This window comes from Sturnira hondurensis, unplaced genomic scaffold (assembly GCF_014824575.4).
Source record: "Sturnira hondurensis isolate 20B ecotype Veracruz unplaced genomic scaffold, ASM1482457v3 Scaffold0022179, whole genome shotgun sequence".
Classification (NCBI taxonomy): Eukaryota; Metazoa; Chordata; class Mammalia; order Chiroptera; family Phyllostomidae; genus Sturnira; species Sturnira hondurensis.
In genome coordinates this window covers 1,328,132-1,348,808 of record NW_028094810.1, presented here as the reverse complement: position 1 = coordinate 1,348,808, position 20,677 = coordinate 1,328,132, and the positions used below count along the sequence as shown (strand labels likewise).

Here is a 20,677-nt window from a genome sequence, read left to right as displayed (position 1 = left end):
TCCACACCGGGGCATTTTGTTAGAACTCAGAGCATCTAGAAGGTTCCGCAGCCCTGCCTCTCAGCACCCCCCCTCCCCCACTGTGTTGACTGGTCATGGTCTGGCTGCAAAGTGCACACCTGCTTCACCTGAGGTGCTGTCTCCAGGCTGTGGCTGTCCCCTTGGCTAAAAGCCTGGGTCTCAGACCACGGTCCCACTAAGCCCAAATCTTGCCACTTGCCAGCCGCCAGCTGCCAGCTGCAGGTCACAGGCCTGCATTGTGGCCCACCCCCCACACCCAGGCTTGGCCTCCCAGGAGCTAGTCCTTTGCTTGAGGGGCTTGTGAAAAAGCAGGGCCAACCGCATCTTTGTGTCCCGGGGTGACCCCTGGCACAGGTGTCCCACCCCAGCCCTGAGTCTTCTGGTGCTAGCCTGGGGGCCGTTGGTGGGGTGAGGTCTCAGTGACCCACCAACTCCTCTTGCCCGCAGGTGATCTTCCAGCTCCGAGCGAAGCAGTGTGTGGTGTGCGGGGAGCAGTCCCGGGGCGCCGTCCTGCAGCCCTGCCAGCACCGTGTGCTCTGCGAGTCCTGTGTGGCCAATGCACCCGAGTGCCCCTACTGTGAGGGCCAGCCCCTCCAGTGGTGACGGTAGTCATGGTGGCCTCACTTCCTGGTGCCACCAATGTCGGGACCCCGGCTCCAAGCTGCACCCATGGCTTCGTGGTATTCTCACAGACCTTCAAGGCAGACACACAGCACCCACTGCCCAGGGTCCGGGCAGCACAGCAATTACACGGGGTGTGCGGTCCTGGCACTACTGTGACCATATCCTGGGAACTCATGTCCCAGCTGAGCACTTTTGTAAATTGAGGAATTTAAATGGACAGGCTAAATTGCTAGAAGCTGCTTTCTAGGTTCATGTTTTTTTAATACGCGATATGAAGCTTTGTGTACTGTGAACTCAAAATATTTCTTATCAGTTTATTGTTAATTCATAGTATGGTAAATATTATTAGATTTCATATTCTGAAATTAGTCCTTATGAAATGAGCATTTATCTAGTAGTGAGAAATGCCTAGGATTTTTATAGGTTTTAAATGAAGTGGAAACAAATAATATTTATAGCAGAGTGATTATTGAAAGACATACATTTAGATGTTTTTAATTTTATGAAAGGAACTATTCCTAAATGCGTGCATGCGCACCGATTGGAATTTTATTTCCCAACATGGAGAAATGAGGGAGCTCAATCACGTGTCTGTGATCCGGGGCCACGTTCTCTAAGTGCCTGAGCCTTGCAAAAGAAGTGAAGGGAATGGTTCATTCAGTTTTATTTTCTCCCTGGAAACTTTGTAAGACAATTTGATAGTAGTTAAAAGCGTGCAGCCAAGGGGGTACGTGAATTTTAGAGAGCTGGTGTTCAAGTCTTGCGGGCAGCAGTGCCCCCTGCCTCCCCAGGGCCGGCTGCCGGCCGCGCAGCTGGCCCGCAGGCCTTCCCCGTAACTCTGGGGCCTCGTGGACTCCTGCCAGTGGGGCAGGCTCACCCGTCTTTGGTGTGTTTGACTTCAGGGCGACACTTCTGACATTGTCATCCAATCTGTGCATCCAGGTATTATCGGTCTTTAGTGAGGGCCAGGCCACCATGCTAGGGCAGGGGGCTGCCCTGAGGACCTGGCTCTGCTGCAGGTCCCTTCGCCCCCAAGTAGCAGCCTGGCTTCAGGGCACAGCAGAAGTGCTCCCGAGAACCAGTCTGACTTTATTGATGACTCAAATCTTCTTTGGTCTGTAATGGGCCTTTTTTCCTAGACCTCTGGCAAGTATAAGATGTCTGTCGTTTACCCCAACTGTGCTCTCAGCGGAGCAGATCTAGGCTGCCGGGGGACAACCTCTGCAGGACCTGCCGCTGGAGGGGTGGGAGCAGGCACTGGCCCCTCCGGCCGGGAAGTGGACACTGATGTGTTTCTACTTGCCTGGGGCTTTGCCAAAGACTTTTAATAGCATTTTTAAAGTGCAGAGTGACTAGGCAACAATTTTTATCAGTGACTAAATTAGAATGTATTTACTGTAGTAAGAAGTTGAAACATTTTTTTAACATAAGACAAACTGATGAAGAGCCCTTTTAAGGTGGCCCATGACATTCCGCAGCTGGTGTGCTGCTAGTAAAGGTTAACTATTGACTTGGTTTTAGTGAGTATGTTTTTAATTATAGTGATGATTTATTAGCTCTTAGAAATTACGTATATTTTGTGCTATTGTTATCACTGTTTAAAATTATTTTTATTAGTATTTATGCACTTGTTTCCCATTTCAGGCTTTTGGCCTTTCTTGGGATAACAGGACAGTGTTTATTACTGATATCTAGCCTAGACATTTTCAGATTATAAACAATTAAGAACAATTAAGCTTTAGGTCTATTTATAAGCTACTCTGGTCAGTTCTGTGGAGTCGGGGGGCTGGCGCGTAGCACTCAAAGGGGTCCCACGGCGGGGCGCTCACCCTTCTCAGGGCAGGCCCGGCACTGAGAACACCTGTGGTGGGAAGACCAAAGAACCCAAAGAACGACCCAGAATGGAATTCCAAGGGTGGCCCGGCGTGGGCAGGGCTGTCACTAAGGTGCGTCCCCCAGGGGCTCTGCCCTTGGGGGACTCTGTTCCTGCAGTAGCCCTGGTCTCCCGAAGAAGCTGCACTTTGCAGGCCTCACAGGATGAGCTGGAGACAGGCTCTGCCTCTGGGGTTTCACTGTCCCACCTGCGGGTGAGGGAGTGCTGGGTGTGGCAGCAGAGGCTGTGCTCAGTGTTGTCGCTCAGCTCTCGTGTTCAGTATTAGCGGTGACATTCTATCGTCACACCACTCACATGATGATCAGGAGACCTCAACTCAGTGTGAATGCTCCATGTGGATAATTTATGGAAGCCCCCAATCTGTATGTGTGTTCTGAGTATTTAGATGAAAATGTTATTGGAATGGAACTTTCGTAACCCAGAAGGTAGTATTTATAATGCACAATCATTTACTTGTAGTGAATTGTTTAAAGTTAACACTTGTTTAAATTTTTTTACACTATAGCATTTATGCAATGGTTTACAGAATTCATGGAATTATTTTTATCAGTATGGGGATTAAAACTTTGAATCTTTATTTGTCCACATCTTCATGTATAGCCCTGAGAGCCACCAGCCTACAAGCCCGTCCTCTCCCTGCAGTGTCCTTGTCCTAGGACTTCTCACCCTGCACTGCGGCCCAGCCTGCTCCTTGTTCCTGCTATAGGGTTCCACTCTGGTCGTATTCTCCCCAACCCAGGTCACAAGCTGTTCCCAAGCAACCCTGGGTTGCCTCGTAGCTGCTCTGTGGTCCTGTCTGTGGGTGTCTTGGAGCCCAAGTGCTCAGAGCTGGAAGTTTCTGCCAAAATACCAGGAGGAGGACAGGTCAGGGCCAGGCTCACAGGTATCAGGTCCCAAGGTGGGGCTTGGCCCCTCCCCCATGCATGATTTACCCGCAGGATAGCTGTAGGGGATGCCACGTTGGGTCAGCACACTTCTAAGTCTTTTAACCTCCTTCGACAGTTCCTTATGTGCCTGTAACAGAAGAGTGTGAAGGGAAGGGCAGGCCCCTGGGCTGGAGGCTGTCTGTGTGCAGGGCAGCTGGCCCCCACTCCACACCTTATTGCAGCTCTCCAGTGTTTCAAACACTGGGCCCTGAACACCACCTTCCTGTTGTGCTGATTGGCTTTCTTCTGGGGTCTTTAAATAGCCAGCATCCTCAAAAAGGGCTCTAAGTAACTTCTCATATCCCTGTAGGAAAAGGAAGAAGGACACCCAGTTCCTGGCCGTGCTGCACCCAGTCAAGGGCTGCCCACCCAGCACCTCACCTGGGGAGTGATGAGCTCGTCAGCCAGGTCCTGTTCCACCTGGTCCCACCTCTGCTGCAGGGCCATGGGCAGGGCTGGGTACACTGAGATCCAACAGAACCCAGACTTAGCTGAGTCCCTCTGCCCCACCCCCCACAGCCCCCAGCATACTACCTAACAAGGAGTGGGGGTGGCAGACAAGGGGTGTCTCGAAGGTCAGTGCGTACACACAGGTGCTTGGCTCAGACACATGAGCTAATCGGTTGCTTTTTCCGCAGGTAAGCTCCACCTACAGGGAAACCTTGGTTGGCGGGTGGGTGAAGCCGGGGCCCCTCTTCCAGGCCCCCTCCTATACAGCCCCACCTTGCTTTGCCGGCTCCGGGAGTGGCAGGAGTCACCATCCCTCATCCACATGCCCCTGAAGGTGTTATTGGCAATTTCCCACTCGTGCCAGATGCTGGGGAGGATCAGAACACAAAGTTGGGGTGGGTGGGAGGCACCACTCCATGGGGCCTGCAGTGACATCGTCCCTGTGCCCAGCTCACCCAAGGATCCCGCTGTAGGCATTCCAGCGAAAGGTCTGCTCGTGCTGGGTCACGTTGTGGAATGGGCAGAACTCGTACTTGTACCTGGGGGTACAGCCACCATCAGGGGCGTCCCAGTCCCTTCCCCTGCCACCCCTCCCCTCACTCACGTGGACTCCACCAGGCTGAAGCACTTGCCCGAGAGTCTGAAGAGATGCACAGGCCCTAGGAGAGGAGAATGCAACATACTGGGTCCAGTTTAAGAGCAAGCTTGCAGACCAGGCAAAAAACCCCAACTACCCACAAAAATAGGCTGCTGAGGGAAAAGGTTGGTTTAAGCTTTAAGGGAGCATGAGAGCACATGTGATTTCAGCAAAACCTCAGACCAAGGAAGCTCTGAGCTCGTTTCCCTGTGCGACACTGGAAGAGCCCCGGGAGCTGGCCAGGCTGACCTGAGAGGGGCTCTGGGAAACAGGTACAGAGCCAAGCGGACACAGGAACGAAAGCACCTTCCAGCTGGTCACACAAGGGTCGCAGCATTTCTCTTGCCCTGTGCCAACCCCACCCCAAGCATGGTCACAAGGAGCAGGCCGACCTTGTCTCCAACATTCCCGCCTGGCTGGGGGCTACCAGAGGATGGGTCCCCATTTTGCCTAACTCAAACACGGGCACTGCTCACGTAAGCTGTGGGGCCCTAAAGACTCAGAAGTTCGGTGCTAGGGGTTATGGGGAGACACTGGGGTGAAACTCAAATAGAGATATTCAAGGGCAGCCATGTACATGCCTGCAAATGCATCTCAGGCTGCTGCTCCCTAGGCTCAGAGTGTGCCCAGCAATTGATGAAGGTCTGAGCCAGTCTACAAACAAGTGGTAGAAACGTCTTTTCTCAACCATTTTTCAATAAAATATTGCAAGGCATACAAAGGAACAGAAAACACCTATTCATAGGCAAAAACCAGCAGAGCCACCCCAGGAAACACTGGACCAACTAAAGACTTTTTTAAAAAAGACTTTTAATCAACTATCTTCAAATGATATGCAGCAGAGTTCAAATGATATGCAGCAGAGATAAAAATTACAGAAAAAACCCTGACCAGTGTGGCTCAGTGGGCTGGGTGTCATCCTGCAAAGTGAAAGGTGCTGGCTAGTTTGATTCCCAGTCAGGGCACATGCCTGGGTTGTGGGTTCAGTCCCTGGTTGGTGCACATGCAAGAGGCAACCAATTGATTTTTCTCTCCCTCTCCTCTCTCCCTCTCTTAAAAAAAAAACAAATGCTGAAAGAGAACATTAATAAAAACAAAACTATAGAAAGAAATCAAAAAGAAATCCTGGAGATGAAAATACAAATGAAAATGAAAAATCACACAAGGGACTCAACAGCCAATCTGAGCAGACAGAAGAATTAGGGACCAGAACTTAAGAGAGTCCTGGGAGATGCACTATTGGAGTCCCTGATGGAGAAGAAAAGGACAAATTGATTAAGGAAATGACTTTCAAGAGTGTCTGCAACCTTCTGATAGAAGGCATGACTCCACAAATCCAAGAAGCTCCAAGTATAATGAACTCGAAGAAACAGAGACACAAGAAACAAATGTCAAAAGCCAAGTCTTGAAGGCAACAAGTGACCTTCAATAAGATTACTGCTGATTTCTCTGCAGAAACTATGGAGACCAGAAAACAGGGGAATGAAAACCAAGGGTTCTATATCCAGGAAAAATATCCTCCAAAAATGAGGTAAATAAAAGCTGAGGAAGTTCACGGTCAATTAGACTGCCCTACAAAAAAATGCTGAAGGGAATCCTTCAAGATGAAAGGCCTACAAAAACCCCCCATAAAGGGCAAATTACAAAGCCAGCATTGCAATTTTGATTTGCACGTTTACTGAATTTAAGACAGATGCATAAAAAATTTAAATGTCAGCAAGCGCACAAGGTTTAAAGAGGTAATTTGTGAAAACAGTAATAGTTGGCGGAGAAACAGCTGAATAGGGGTAGTTTTTATATGCAATTGAAGTTAAGCTGGTATTGACATAAATTCAGATCAGACTTTTAAAACTGCGTGAGGGCACCAGCAGGGCCACCTTTCCGCTGTGTCCTCACGCGGATCTAGCATCTCTGGAGCCCGTGTGTAGGGCAGGAGTCCCGTTTGTGATGGCTCCACCCTCAGGACTGCTGCACCTCCCAAAGACCCCACCTCCTAATGTCACTTGAGGGGTTAGGATTTCAACATACGAGTTTGGGGTGACAGAGACCACAGCAAGTGTCTCCAGCAATCACTTTCACAGAGCGAGGGGATGGCGGGTGCCAGGGGCTGGGTCAGGCAGCGAATGTGTGGTCAGTGTCTGACGGAGACGGTTCCGTCTGCGGGGCGGGTTCTGGAGACGAACAGTGCCAACACTGCGTGGCTAGTGCACGCGCTCGCCGCCTCTGAACTGCGCACCTAACTGTGGCTGAGCTGCTGGGGTTCTGGTACACTTTACTACAACAAATGGGGAGTTCACGTTTTTTTAGGCTTGCGAAACAACCAAACACCAGAAGGTTAAGTCACAAAATAACAAAAACAGTGATACTGGCATGACAAATTGACACACAGATCGATGGAATAAAGTAGCTCAGATATAAACCCATGCATACATGGTCAATTAATTTATGACAAAGGAGCCAAGAATACACAACAAGGAAAAGACAGTCTCAAGAAATGGTGAAACTACACAGCCACATGCAAAAAAATGAAACTAGACTGTTACAGATTAAGAGCTTGAACATAAGACCCTAAACCATAAAACACCTGGCAGTAAGGACAAAATATAGCCAGTGAGCTTCTTGACATCAGTCTTAGCAATTATTTTTCAGATCTGATTAAAAAACACAAAAATAAACAAATGGGATATTAAACTAAAACCTTTCTGTATAGCAAAGGAAACGAACAAAATGAAAAAGCAACATACTGAATGGGAGAAAACATTTGTAAATCATGTATATCATATAAATCATGTATAAGTGGTTAATATCCAAACTATATAAAGATTTAATACACTTAGCCCTGGCTGGTGTAGCTCAGTGGATTGAGCACCAGCCTGTGAACCAAAGGGTCACAGGTTGAATTCCCAGTCAGGGCATGTGCCTGGGTTGTGGGCCAGGTCCCCAGTAGGGGGTGTGCGAGGAGCAACTGATCGACGTTCCCCTCTCTTTCTCCCTCCCTTCTCTAAAAATAAAAACTTTTCAATTTATCTATGTATTTTTTAATGTTTCTTCCATTTTTAAATTGTTGTTCAAGTACAGTTTTCTGTCTTTTACTCCCATCCAAGCCCACACACCCAGCCCTCCCCCCTCCCTCCCATTCCCCCCCGCCGTTTTTGTCCACCTGTCCGTTATACTTGTTCCTTTAAACCCTCTCCCTTTTCCCCTGAAATTCCCTCCCTTCTCCCCTCTGGACACTCTCAGCCTATAATAAAATCTATTTTAAAGGCATACAATTCAACAGCAAAAAAAAAAAAAATCCAGTTAAAAAATGGGCAGAGCATCTGGACAGACGCTCTCCCAGAGAGACACAGATGGCCGACAGACGCGAGCCGGATGCTCTACCGCACCCATCGTTAGGGACAGCAATCAAAGCCACAGTGAGATACCACCTCACGCCTGTTAGAGCGGCTGTCACTAAAAAGATAAGAAATAACAAGGGGTGGCAAGGATGTGGAGAAGAGGGAAGTCTTCAACCTTGCTGGTGGGAGTGTGCACCAGTGCAGCCACTGTGGAAAACCGTGTGACAGTCCCTCAAAAGTTACAGCTGCCATATGACGCAGAAATACCACCTCTGAGTATTTACTCAAAACAAAAACACTGATTTGAATAAGTATTTTTCTTATGTTTACTGCAGCAGTATTTGTAAACACCAAGATTCGGAAGCAACCTAATGTACACCAGTGAGTGAATGAATAAAGATGGTGAGATGTACACATACAGTGGAATGTGTTTAGGCATAAAAAGGGAGGAAACCCTGCCTTGATTTCCTTGATTGTGCTAAGTGAGAGCAGAGAAAGATAAATACCATACGTTTTCACTTCTACGTGGAATTTTTTAAAAAATTCACAAAGCTCACAGATATAGAAAACAGATTTTTGGTTGCCAGAGGCAAGGGATTCGGGGGGCAAAATGGTGGACGGGGTCAAGAGGTTCACAAACATCTGGTTATGGAGTAAGTGCATCACGGGGATGTGGTGGCCAAGCCAACTGCAGNAAGATGGTGAGATGTACACATACAGTGGAATGTGTTTAGGCATAAAAAGGGAGGAAATCCTGCCTTGATTTCCTTGATTGTGCTAAGTGAGAGCAGAGAAAGATAAATACCATACGTTTTCACTTCTACGTGGAATTTTTTTAAAAATTCACAAAGCTCACAGATATAGAAAACAGATTTTTGGTTGCCAGAGGCAAGGGATTCGGGGGGCAAAATGGTGGACGGGGTCAAGAGGTTCACAAACGTCTGGTTATGGAGTAAGCGCATCACGGGGATGTGGTGGCCAAGCCAACTGCAGCTACTACACTGCCGTACATTTGGAAGTTGCTAAGAGAGTAGATCTTAAAAGTTCTCAGCACAAGAACAGAACTAACACTGTGTGGTGACGAAAGCGGACTAGACTGACTGTGGTGATCACTTTGCAGTAAGGACAAATGTTGAACCAACATGCTGTACACCTGAAACTAATTTGTATGTCAGTTATGCAAAACCCAAAACCCACCACAACAAACAGCCCCCCGAGGGAGCACAGTGTGACGGCAGGAACAGGAGCACCTCGCATGCCTGTGTCCGGGGCTTTCCACAGTAGCCATGTGCACCTGTTCACATGTTCAAACGTGAAATGAGAAGGGTCCCTACAGGTGTGATCAAAGGAGATGAGCCAAACTATGTGCAATTAGTCACATCGCCTCAGAGGGAAAAGAATCACTCTTAGTCATTTACAAACATGTACTTTCACAAGCTAATAGTAATATCATCTTAAGAGTTTTGAAGTCATCGTACATGTGCTTTAGAATAAAGCAAGTAACTATGTAGACGATATTAGAAGCCACTTCTGCTGATATGAGACTAAACCTTGAGGAGGCAGAACCAGAACGCCCTGCAGAAAACATCTGAATGACTGACAGCGTAAAGGACTGAAGGAAAGGGGCACACAGGCCAGTGCTTGAGCAGAGAGAGAACACTGACTCCTGTTTACGCAGCTCTGCCAAAGGGTCAGCCCCACTGGCACCACTGCACGGCTAAGGCCAGATAACCCACCAATCTCACTGGTGGTAGGAACTGGGACTGCAGAGCTGACCCAGCCACAGGAAAGGCGGGAACAATATCACACAGGAATGTGCCACAGGGTGTCCCCAAACTCTGCATATAAACTCTGCGTGTGTGTCTGGCTGAACCCTGTGCACACAGTCTGGGGAAAACTGCACAGTCCAGTGAGAGCTGTAAGGCCAGGCAGGGCAAGTGTGTGAAGTCAGCCTAACCAACCCCCTGAAAAAATGATGCTCTTCAAGGGAGGGCACCAGAGCCCACAGTGGCATGTGTTTCAAAAGCATCAGACCTCCAAAAAGGAGGCAGGTGTGAACCACACCCGAGCGCAGAGGCAGTCACCAGGGACCAACCCAACAAGGCACGTGTGTTGGAAGTTACGGGATTTTAAAGCACCTATTACAACTACAAGGGCACGAAGTAAAATACAATGAACAAATAGATAGGAAATCTGAGCACAAATTAGCAAAAGAACTGAAATGAAAGTCAGAAATAATTAGTGATTTAAATGCAGCAATATATAAAACATATGTACAGGTCACCCTTGAACACGGGCTGGAATTTCAAGGGTCCGTCCACACAGCCACGTGTAAGTGGAGCCATGAAGCTTAAAACCATGTTGTTCAAGGGTCAACTGTATTTTGACCCCGCACTGTCCACCGCTAACCCCGCACTGTCCAAGGGTCGCTGTATTCATCATGGCCAAGTAGGGTTTACTCTGAAAATACACAATTGGCTCAACATTAAAAAACAATGCTATTCCATCCCCTACACTCACTACAGACAGCCTACAAAAGAAAAATCCTAGGATCACTAGAACAGGCACAGAAAAAGCAACCGATAAAATCGAATACCATTCTTGGTAAAAACTCAACAACCAGGAATTGGAAACTCCCTCTACTCAACACCTGGCTATAAGCCCCCGGCAGCAGGGTTTAGAGCAGGAGACTGAATCAGGAGCAAAGGACTCCCACTTGCACCACGGCTCTCAGCAGTGCAGGCAGCCACCCAGCAACAGGCAGAAAGCAAGAGGAAAACAACTCACACACAAAGGAAACCCTGTAAGGCTATTGACTGATTTCTCGGCAGCAACTTTTAGAGGCCAGAAGGGAGTGGCAGGACCACTTTAATATGCTGAAAGAAAGGAACCTACAACACAATCTAGAATAATTTACCCAGCAAGGCTGTCACTCAGAATTGAGGAAGAGATTTTAAAAATCCAGTTTCCCAGACAAGCAAAAACTAGAGAGGTTCATCCCCACAAAACCAGCTTTACAAGAAATGTTAAAGAGCCTTCTTTCAGAAGGAAAGGAAGGCCACAGTCAGAAATAAGAAACCATGAAAAAGAGCCCTGGCTGGTGTAGCTCAGTGGATTGAGCGTGGGCCTGCGAACCACACGATCGCGGTTCGATTCCCAGTCAGGGCACATGCCTGGGCTGCAGGCCGGTTCCCAGCAGGGTAAAAAGACAGCAAACTCACAATTATTAACAACCACCCCTAAAACAAAAGCAAACTAAGCAAACCACTACAAAAGGAACAGAATCACAGAAATGGAGATCACATGGAGGGTTAGCAACAGGGGAGGTAGGAGGAGGAGAAGGGGGAGAAGGTACAGAGAATAAGTAGCATAGACAGTAGGTAGAAAATAGACAGAGGAAGGGCAAGAGTAGTGTGGGAAATATAGAAGCTAAAGAACTTAAGACACATGGACATGAACTAAAGGGGGGAAATGTGGGTGGGAGAGGGTGTGCAGGGTGGAGGGAGAATGAAGGGGGGAAATGGGACAACTGTAATAGCATAATCAATAAAATATATTTTTTAAAAAAGAGTAAAAAATAAAGGGCTGGAAAAAATATTTCATGCAAATAAACACAAAGAAAGCAGGGCACACTCAGTCAAAACAGACTTGAAAACAAAAAGTGCAAAAAAAGACAAAAACATTACCTACTTATAAGGGGTTAATTCAACAAGAGGATGTAACAGTTTAAGTATCTACACACACAATAAGGTAGCACCTGAATGCAGGGCAGGGCCAGAGAAGGGCCACAGCTGCGTGTGTGGAAAGTGGGACAACAGTCGGTGGTAATACGATAATGAACCGCAGTTCGAATTACTCACAACTGTAAACCCACTTTTGCTCCAGCCTGTATATGAAGCAATTATTAATGGACAGAGAGAGAGAAGTCCATAGTAACCAAATAACAGTAGGGCATTTTAATACCCTACTCACATCAATGGGTAGATCAGACAGAAACTCAGTAAGGAAATAATGGCCTTAAAGGTCACACTAGGCCAGGTTGACTTTAAACATTTACAGAGCAGTTCATCTAAAAACTTCAGAATACACATTTTTTCCAAATACACATGGAACGTTCTCCAGGAGAGAAACAAGCCTCATGATGGCCAAGAAAACCAATCATTTCAAGCACCTTTTCAAACACAATGGCAGGAAACTAGAAATCAGCTACAAGAAAAAACTGGAAAAACTGCAAATACATGGAGACTAAACAACATGTTACCAATAGACCAAAGAGGAAATTAAACAGGCAGTCAAAAACTATTTTGAAACAAGTGAAAACGAAAACATAGCTTTTCAAAATGTATGATGTAATTAGGTGCTCAGCTAGAAGTCCCCAGTAAGGGGGGTAACCCCACTAACCTGGCTGGGAGAAGTGGAAGTGCAGCGGGGCCACTGAGAGTTACTTTGCATATCTGAAGAAACCAGCCAGTGTTTGGTGACATTCAAATCTGTGCCCGCCAGGGAGATGGGCCTGACTCTGACTCTTGATGTGGCCAGCTGCGCCTGCCGGAGGGGCTTGAGCAGGCTCCTCAGTCATGGGGCCACACCTGCCTGGACTCACAATGGCAGTTGAGAAGGAGAGGTGACATGGGGAAGGGCAGCTGTAACCCGCTGTGGGAAGGATCAGAAATGAGGTTGTAGAGGAAGATCTGTGCCAAGATTTAAACCCAAGTGTGGGTCAGCAACTGAATTCCAGTTTAGAGACAGATCTGGTCATGGACATGGTCAACCACATCAGTAAAGCTGGAGGAATTATTATTTTTTTTTGCTGTTGAAATTGTAATATTTATTTATTTATTATTTACTTATTTAATATATATTTTATTGATTATACCATTACAGTTGTTCTATTCCCCCCCTTCATTCCCCTCCACCTGCACACTCCCTCCCCCACCATTCTCCCCCCCTTAGTTTATAACCACGTGTCTCAAGTTCTTTAGATTCTATATTTCCCCTACTATTCTTGCCCTCCCCCTATCTATTTTCTACCTACCATCTATGCTATTTTCTGTACCTTCTCCCCCCTTCTCCTCCTCCCACTCCCCTGTTGCTAACCCTCCATGCGTTCTTCATTTCTATGGTTCAGCTCCTGATCTAGCTGTCCTCTTGGTTTGCTTTTGTTTTAGGTGTGGTTGTTAATAACTGTGTGTTTGCTGTCCTTTCACTGTTAATATTTTTCATCTTCTTTTTCTTATATAAGTCCCTTTAGCATTTCATATAATAAGGGCTTGGTGATGATGAACTCCTTGAACTTGACCTTATCTGAGAAGCACTTTATCTGTCCTTCCATTCTAAATGAAAGTTTTGCTGGATAAAGCAATCTTGGCTGTAGGTCTTTGGATTTCATGACTTGGAATACTTCTTTCCAGCCCCTTCTTGCCTGTAAGGTCTCTTTTGAGAAATCCGCTGACAGTCTGATGGGTACTCCTTTGTAGGTGACTGTCCCCTTATCTCTTGCTGCTTCTAGGATTCTCTCCTTCATTTTGGTCTTGGCTAATGTAATTATGATGTGCCTTGGTGTGTTCCTTCTTGGGTCCAACTTCTTTGGGACTCTCTGAGCTTCCTGGATTTCCTGGAAGTCTATTTCCTTTGCCAGACTGGGGAAGTTCTCCTTTATTATTTGTTCAAATAAGTTTTCCACCCGTGGCTGTTTCTTTCCCCCTTCTGGTACCCCTATAATTTGGATGCTGGAACATTTAAAGATGTCCTGGAGGTTCCTAAGCCTCTCCTCATTTTTTTGAATTCTCATTTCTTCATTCTTTTCTGTTTGGATGTTTCGTTCTTCCTTCTGGTCCATTCCATTGATTTGAGTCCCAGTTTTCTTTCCATCACTATTGGATTCCTGTGCATTTCTCTTCATTTCAATTAGTTTAGCCTTCATATGTTCCTCTAATTTGTGACTATAATCAACCAGTTCTGTGAGCATCCTGATGACCAGTGTTTTGAACTGTGCATCTGAGAGGCTGGCAATCTCTTGGTTGCTTAGAGTTATGGGCTCTGGGGCTTTGAGTTCTTCTTGAGCAATCTTTTGGCCTGTTCGTGCCTGTTCCGTAGCAGGATCAGAGCCCTAGGTGTTCACCAGAGCAGGGCAACTTAGTCGCTGGGTTGTGACGCTGTACGTGGGGGCGGGGCCAAAGAGGAGCACTGGCAGTCCCATCTACACCTCCCGCACTGCCACCACAGGTGCTGCAGCTGCCACTGTCACCGGGACCTGCACATTTCGTCCCACTGCACTCGAGTGTGCCACCGCCGTCAGCCCTCCACCACTGGGTTCATCTGCTGGGGCCTGTGCAGTCCGTCTCACTGTGCGCGAATGTGCGACCGCAGTCAGTCTGCCCCACACCCTGACTGGGTCCGGGCTATCTGCTCACCTAGGTCGGGGGATCTTTCCTGCCCGACCCTGCTCCGCTGCTGGCTCCGCCTCTCTCACCGTCCCAGTTGAACGGTTCGTTGTTGTCGCAATTCCATATAATTCAATTTTCTGTTCGTTGGCTGTGTCTTTGTTCTTCGAACCTTTGTTGTATTCAAACTTGGTTGTGGAAGAAGGCACAGTGTTTCCACCTATGCCTCCATCTTGGCGGAAGTCCCTGGAGGAATTATTTTGTGTTGAATAAACTTATGGACAGAAAATTTTTAAAAAAGAAAAGAAAGGAAAAAAAATGAACACCACCTCACTCAAAAAATAAAAATAGGCCCTGGCTGGTGTAGCTCAGTGGATTGAGTGTGGGCCTGCAAACCAGACGATCACGGTTCAATTCCCAGTCAGGGTACATGCTTGGGTTGCAGGCCAGTTTCCGGCAGGGGCCAGTTTCCTGCAGGGGATGCACAAGAAGCAACCATACATTGATGTTTCCTTCCTCTCCTTCCTTTCCCCTCTAAAGATAAATAAGTAAAATATTAAAAAATAATAATAAATAAAAAATAAAAAAATAACATGCTTAAAGGACATGTGGGGATATGTCAAGCATACACCGCATGTAGACCTTAGATGCTGATGCAGACAAGCCAACTATTAAAAATTTAAAGGCCCTGGCCAGGTGGCTCAGTTACCTTGAGCATCATCCCACGTACCAAAAAGGCTGTGGGTTCAGTTCCCAGTCAGGGCCCATACCTAGGCTGTGGGCTCCATCCCCAAGTGGGGCACATACAGGAGGCAGCCAACTGATGTTTCTCCCCCATCTCTAAAATCAGTCAACATCCTTGGTGAGGACTGAAAAGAATAAAATTCATGAAACAATTAGTGTATCTAAAACACTAAGGGGATTTTTGTTGATTGGTAAGGAATTACCATTTTTTAAAGGGTGTGATGAATATATTGTAGCTATGCCCTTAGGAGACACATACCAAAATATTTACAAATGAAAGAAGTAAAAACTTTGTTTCAAAGCAGCAAGGGTGACCGGGAGAAAGCAGGGCAAGGGCAGAGAGGGCGTAGGCCGGATGAGGGCGCTTGGTGCCTCACATTATCTCCCTTCACTTTTATATATGCTTGAAATTGTCCATAATACAGAAAAAATGTAAGGTTACGGAAAAATCAAAAGTGAATAAATATGGCCCTGGCTGGCGTAGCTCAGTGGATTGAGCGCGGGCCTGAGAACCACACGATCGTGGTTCGATTCCCAGTCAGGGCACATATCTGGGTTGCAGGCTGGGTCCCTGCAGGCTAGTTCCCAGCGGGGGACTCACAAGAGGCAACCATACATTGATACTTCTCTCCTTCCCTTCCCCTCTAAAGATAAATAAATAAAATCTTAAAAAAAAGGGAATAAATATGTATAGCAAGTAGTTAAACTGAACACAAGCAGAAACATACGAATCAAACCGATAACAGAGAGCCCTGGCTGGTGTGGCTCAGTGGATTGAACAACAGCCTGAGAACCAAAGGGTCGCCGGTTCGATTCCTAATCAGGGCACATGCCTGGGTTGTGGGCCAGGTCCCCGATGGGGGGTTGCATGAGAAGCAACCACACATTGATTGTTTCTCTCCCTTTCTTTCTCCATCTCTTCCTCTCTAAAAATAAATAAATAAACTCTTAAAGTAACAGGGAAAACAAAGATGTGCCAACTTTAAGCTCTGACGTCTGTCCACCTTTGGCGAAAGGACAAAATGCCCCTTTCAGGCCCTCTTTACCAGAGCTTGCTCTCTCTCTCCTTCCGAGAGCCTGTCAGGTGTAATTAACTGTTGTTTTTCTGAGCCTTCGTTCTCAGGACCGGGAAGATTACAAGCATTCCTCACAGAGGTGTTTTAAAATTCACACAAACAGAACATGTGAGACCAGAGCGCCCGGACCCTGAGCCCAAAAGTAAGAGCAGAACAAACCAAAGACTGAACAACCAGCCTGAAACCTTCCGATGGACAATTTCTTGCCATGACTACCCAGCTACAACCCCCTCCCCCTATTTTGATACAATAAAACCTACCCCCAGGGCTGGTGCCATTCCTCCACACCCAGCCCTTTCCCTCTCTTGGGAAAGCAAAACTAACACTTTGCTCTCTGCATATTCTTCTTCTCTTTGTGAATTCTTTCACAGTCTGGGTCACCGGCCACCCTCACATTTGGTTAGATACATTCTAAAATAAACTTAAAAAGCTCTCAAACCTCATTTTACAATTAGTAGTAATACTGTTATTACAGTTCTAAAACCATCTTAATGTAAATTATACAAGAAAACCAGTACATATATTTACAGGATTAAGGAACCCACTTTTCAGCATTAGAGAAAAAGAGAGGAATAGAAAGGGAAAAAGAACATTACATTTCAGTTGGAGATTTAAAATCATATGGCTTTCAGTGATTCTTCCAGCATCGATACACACACAAGCGTTTTTGACTTTGAACTGCTCCACAACTGCAGACTTACAAGAAGTTGCCGCGCAGGCACTGAGAGGCCCTTGAACAGCCTCCAGCCGCCCGCCCCCCCAGACTAACACTGCGCACGGCATTAGCCCATCACCAAACCATGAAGTTGATATTGGCATGGTACAATTAACTAGAAACAGACCTTCCCCAGAAGTCACAGGATTTTTCTAAAATTTATTAAATTTTTTTCATTGTTTTGAGAGGGAAAGAAAGGCAGTGGGAAGGGAAAGAGAGAAACATTGATGCGACAGAGAAGCATTCAACTGGTTGCCTCCTGTACACACAGGAACCAGGGGTCATACCTGCCCTGACCAGGAACTAAACCCACAGCCCTTTGGTTACAGGATGATACGCCAACCAACTGAGCCACACCGGCCAGGAGAGAAGTCACAGTTTTTTGTTTTTTTTTAATTTTATTTATTTGTTTTCAGAGAGAGGGGAAGGGAAAGAGAGAGGGAGGGAAACATCAATGTGTGGCTGCCTCTCATGTGTCCCCCGCCGGGAAGTGGCCCGCAACCCAGGCACGCGCGCCGACCAGGAATCGAACCCTAATCCTTTGCTTCACAGGCCCGCGCCCAATCCACCGAGCTACACCAGCCAGGGCGAGAAGTCACAGTTTTTATGTGTACTTGGCACCAAGAAAAAAGTGGTGGTACTGAGTAGTGCCAGGCACAGGACTGTGCACCTGTTACCTGAAATCTAAGCACTGCTGAGACTTCTCTGTAGTGACAGAAACCAGACAGTGATGGGTGGGGGACTTGGAAAGGGACAGAGGAATTCTCTGGGAGATGGAACTGTCCTCTATTTTATTTGGGGTGGCAACTGTACAGACAGGTGCAAATGTCAAACTTCATCAGACTGAACATGTTAATTACACCTCAATAAAAACATGGTTTAAATGGGAGCCAGTAATGATATTCTAAAGAAAAAGGAATGCTTTAAAAAAAAATCCTCACGCAAGGACATGTTTCCATTGATTTTAGGAAAAGCAGAAGTGGCATGGCAGCAGGGGGGTGGGGGTCAGAGGGGGAGAGGAGGAGGGAGAGAAACATGGACTGGCTGCCAACACACCCCAACCCAATCCGGGATCAAACCTACAACCTAGGCATGTGCCCTGACCAGGAATTGAACTGGCAACCCTTCCAAGCAGAGAACAACTGAGCCGCACAGCCAGGGTAGGAATGCTTTTTCACCAGAGACCACTAGCTAATAAGTGCAGGGGGCATGAGGAGAGAATCAGCTCTTCCCCCATCAGGCTGGAGTGTGAAGCTCCTGGGGACAATGTGTTGGAGAATCCCACCTCCACAATGAACAGACCCTGGCAACACTCGCCCTCTGATGCGATGCCATATGCAGTCCACTGCTTCCCTAAGAGGCGTTCATGCCCAAATTATTTAACCTGCTTCTAGTCAAGCTCTCAGGCCTATTTTCCCACTTCTCGAATGCGAGCATAAAGTAGAGCAAGCTAAATGACGTCACAAACCAGACAAATCCAGATGGTCAAACATTCTGTAAGGCAATTGGCCTGACCCTTCCCCCAAAGTCAATGTTGCAGAATTTCCTTTAAAATGGGGGAGGGGGAGGGAATGGAGGGGACCTGTTCCGTGTTGGGACTGAAGACACATAACTAACAAAATGCATGTGTGAGCCTTGACTGACCCTATGCAGGACAACTGCAGGGGGCGTTCCCGAGACCACAGGGGAACATGGACCTGGACTAGCTCTATTACAGAGTTACGGCTCTTCTGCGGGGCTGGGATGGGAGAGCACATCGGAATATTTAGGGATATAGTGCCATGATGTCTATAACTGAATGTCGTCACATGGTTCAGCCAAATGAAATGTCCACTTTTCAAAAAACGAAAACAGAAAGATGAAGTAATAAGCAGGCGAGATGTTCACTTGTACTGAGTCAGAATATGCCGCTGTTCACTGTTCCGTCCCTGTTTTTCTATGCAGTACCTTCTAGTAAAAAGCTGGAACAGACCTGTTTAAAGTGAAAGCCCACATCTGTCCTCCCTACCTCTACTCTCATCCCACTGCTCACTAATCCCCTCTGGCCTCGGGATCCTTGCTCAAGGCCTTTACTGGCTACTCCTTTTGCTGGACCCCTCTTCCCACCCCAACCCCCACCCCATATCCATGTTTACCCCTCCCTCCTTTTCCTCTTCTACCTTTGGACCAAAATATCGTTTCTCAGTCTTTTCCTGAGTTCCCTGCTTAAAACAGCACGCCCCTCACCATGACACCCTCCCCTCCACAAACTCTGCTTTTCACACCTACAAAAGTGTAGAATTTTTCATCAGTCTACACTTTTACCTACTTCTTTGTTTATTGCCTACCCCCCATTAAACTCTTTAAGTCCACTAAGACAAGCATTGTATATTTTGCTCTTTCTGCATCCCTAGCACAGGCCCTAACACATTCAATTAAAGAAAATATTGGGCCCTGGTTGATGGGGCTCAGTGGATTGAGCACCAGCCTGAGAACCAAAGGGTCACAAGTGCCATTCCCAGTCAGGGCACATGCCTGGGTTTTGGGACAGGTCCCTGGTGGTGGGGGGCGGGGTGGGAGGCATGCCACAGGCAATCACATGTTGATGTTTCTCTCCCTCTCTTTCTCCCTCCCTTCGCCTCCATCTATAAACAAACAAATAAAATCTTTAAAAAACATACAGGATTTTGTTTCTTATATTTAATTTTAATACACCAATGTAGTCATTTCCAGAATCCTGTCTTAAGAAACAACTTAAGAGGCAATCCCTACAAGGCATGTTCTTCACAGCACTGTTTCTAATGACCAAAAAACGTAAACAATAAAATGCTTAACAATAACATACTGCAAAGCCATCCTGCAGAATACCAAATATGAAATGAAAAGAATGAATATCTACATCCATCACCATTAAGAGTTCCAAAACACACAATGAATGACAAAAGCAAATTCGCAGACCGGGGTAGTAGTATTGTTTTAAAAAAAGAACGGAAATGGTTCGATCCCAGGTTTGGCACCCCCCAAAAAAATAAATAAAGATGAAAAACCCCACAAAGACCACACAGAACACATTACTGCACGTTTTTTCACTTGTATACCTAGGCATATAAAATCATAAGAACCTATCCATAAAATCTGGAAAGATGGACACCAAACTGTTAACAGAGACCACCTATAAAGAAGAAAATAAATGACTAAGTTCGGAGGCAACTATTTAACTTGGTACAAAAACGTTCTGAAATATTATCGCGCACTCAACAACTGTAAAAGGCTGACAAGCCAATGCATAAGCTTCCGGGCCCTAATTTTCAGGATCCCTCGCCTGCGACGCCATCCTTCCCTCCCTGCCCCTCTCGAGCAGGCTCTCGGGCGCTGACCAGGTCCAGTCCGGAATCCAAGCCAGCTCCCCGCTCCCTCCCTGGCCACAATCACGTCTGCCGCAAGTGTGTCCCACTCACCAGAAACGGGTGAAGGCTCTCTCTTGGGCTGCAGACGACTGGTCTGGGGCAGGAACGGGTTGTTCAGCCTGCAGGAAACACTAGGGTCAGGGGAAAACCAGGCCCTAGGCCACCCCTCGGCCCATCCCACCCCGCCGCGCCTCGTGAGGCTGCTCACCCGAACGTGTTAGGCTCCTCCACCACTTTCATCTTGGCAGCGCCCGTGTACCCGGGCCCTAAGTGGAACGGGGCGTGAGGAGGCGGGCGGACAGCAGGGCGGGGGCGCAGGGATGGGTGGGGAGGGGGCTCAGGGTCGCAGGAGCGGAGTGGGGTCCCAGGACACTAACCGTACGCCGCGAGCCCGACTACCAGCAAGAGGCGGGCCAACTTCTCAGCCATCACTCCCGGCGCGGACTGAGCGCGCGGTCACGTGAACGCCGCCAGATCACGTGA

The 20,677-nt window shown here is 47.2% G+C and overlaps 2 protein-coding genes across 12 annotated transcripts in view; one reads left to right on the top strand and one right to left on the bottom strand.

The window, feature by feature from the left end:
• UNKL (unk like zinc finger) overlaps positions 1–3,116 on the top strand; it is a 52,698-nt gene extending 49,582 nt beyond the window's left edge. For all 11 annotated transcript variants that reach the window (XM_037034689.1, XM_037034693.1, XM_037034688.1 and 8 more), the window contains one exon: positions 469–3,116. In XM_037034689.1, the coding sequence (XP_036890584.1) occupies positions 469–624 (156 nt within the window). In that variant the 3' untranslated portion in view covers positions 625–3,116. The remainder of the gene's footprint in view (positions 1–468) is intronic.
• GNPTG (N-acetylglucosamine-1-phosphate transferase subunit gamma) lies at positions 3,090–20,677 on the bottom strand. The gene is made up of 11 exons (XM_037034702.1): positions 20,572–20,677; positions 20,403–20,460; positions 20,246–20,313; positions 4,520–4,574; positions 4,371–4,454; positions 4,189–4,282; positions 4,000–4,114; positions 3,847–3,929; positions 3,638–3,769; positions 3,472–3,553; positions 3,090–3,377 (listed from the first exon to the last, which is right to left on the bottom strand). Exons 1-11 carry the CDS (start codon positions 20,621–20,623, stop codon positions 3,280–3,282), a joined length of 921 nt encoding a protein of 306 aa, XP_036890597.1. The 5' UTR covers positions 20,624–20,677; the 3' UTR covers positions 3,090–3,279.

Bases quoted from the DNA above. Each gene is read 5' to 3' on its own strand.
- GNPTG (XM_037034702.1), bottom strand. From the start codon at position 20,623: ATGGCTGAGAAGTTGGCCCGCCTCTTGCTGGTAGTCGGGCTCGCGGCG. The intron at 4,115-4,188 runs GTGGGGCTGTAT...GTTTCCCTGTAG, and splicing joins CCCGGAGCCGGCAAAGCAAG to GTGGAGCTTACCTGCGGAAA. The intron at 3,378-3,471 runs GTAAATCATGCA...GTATTTTGGCAG, and splicing joins CCCCTACAGCTATCCTGCGG to AAACTTCCAGCTCTGAGCAC.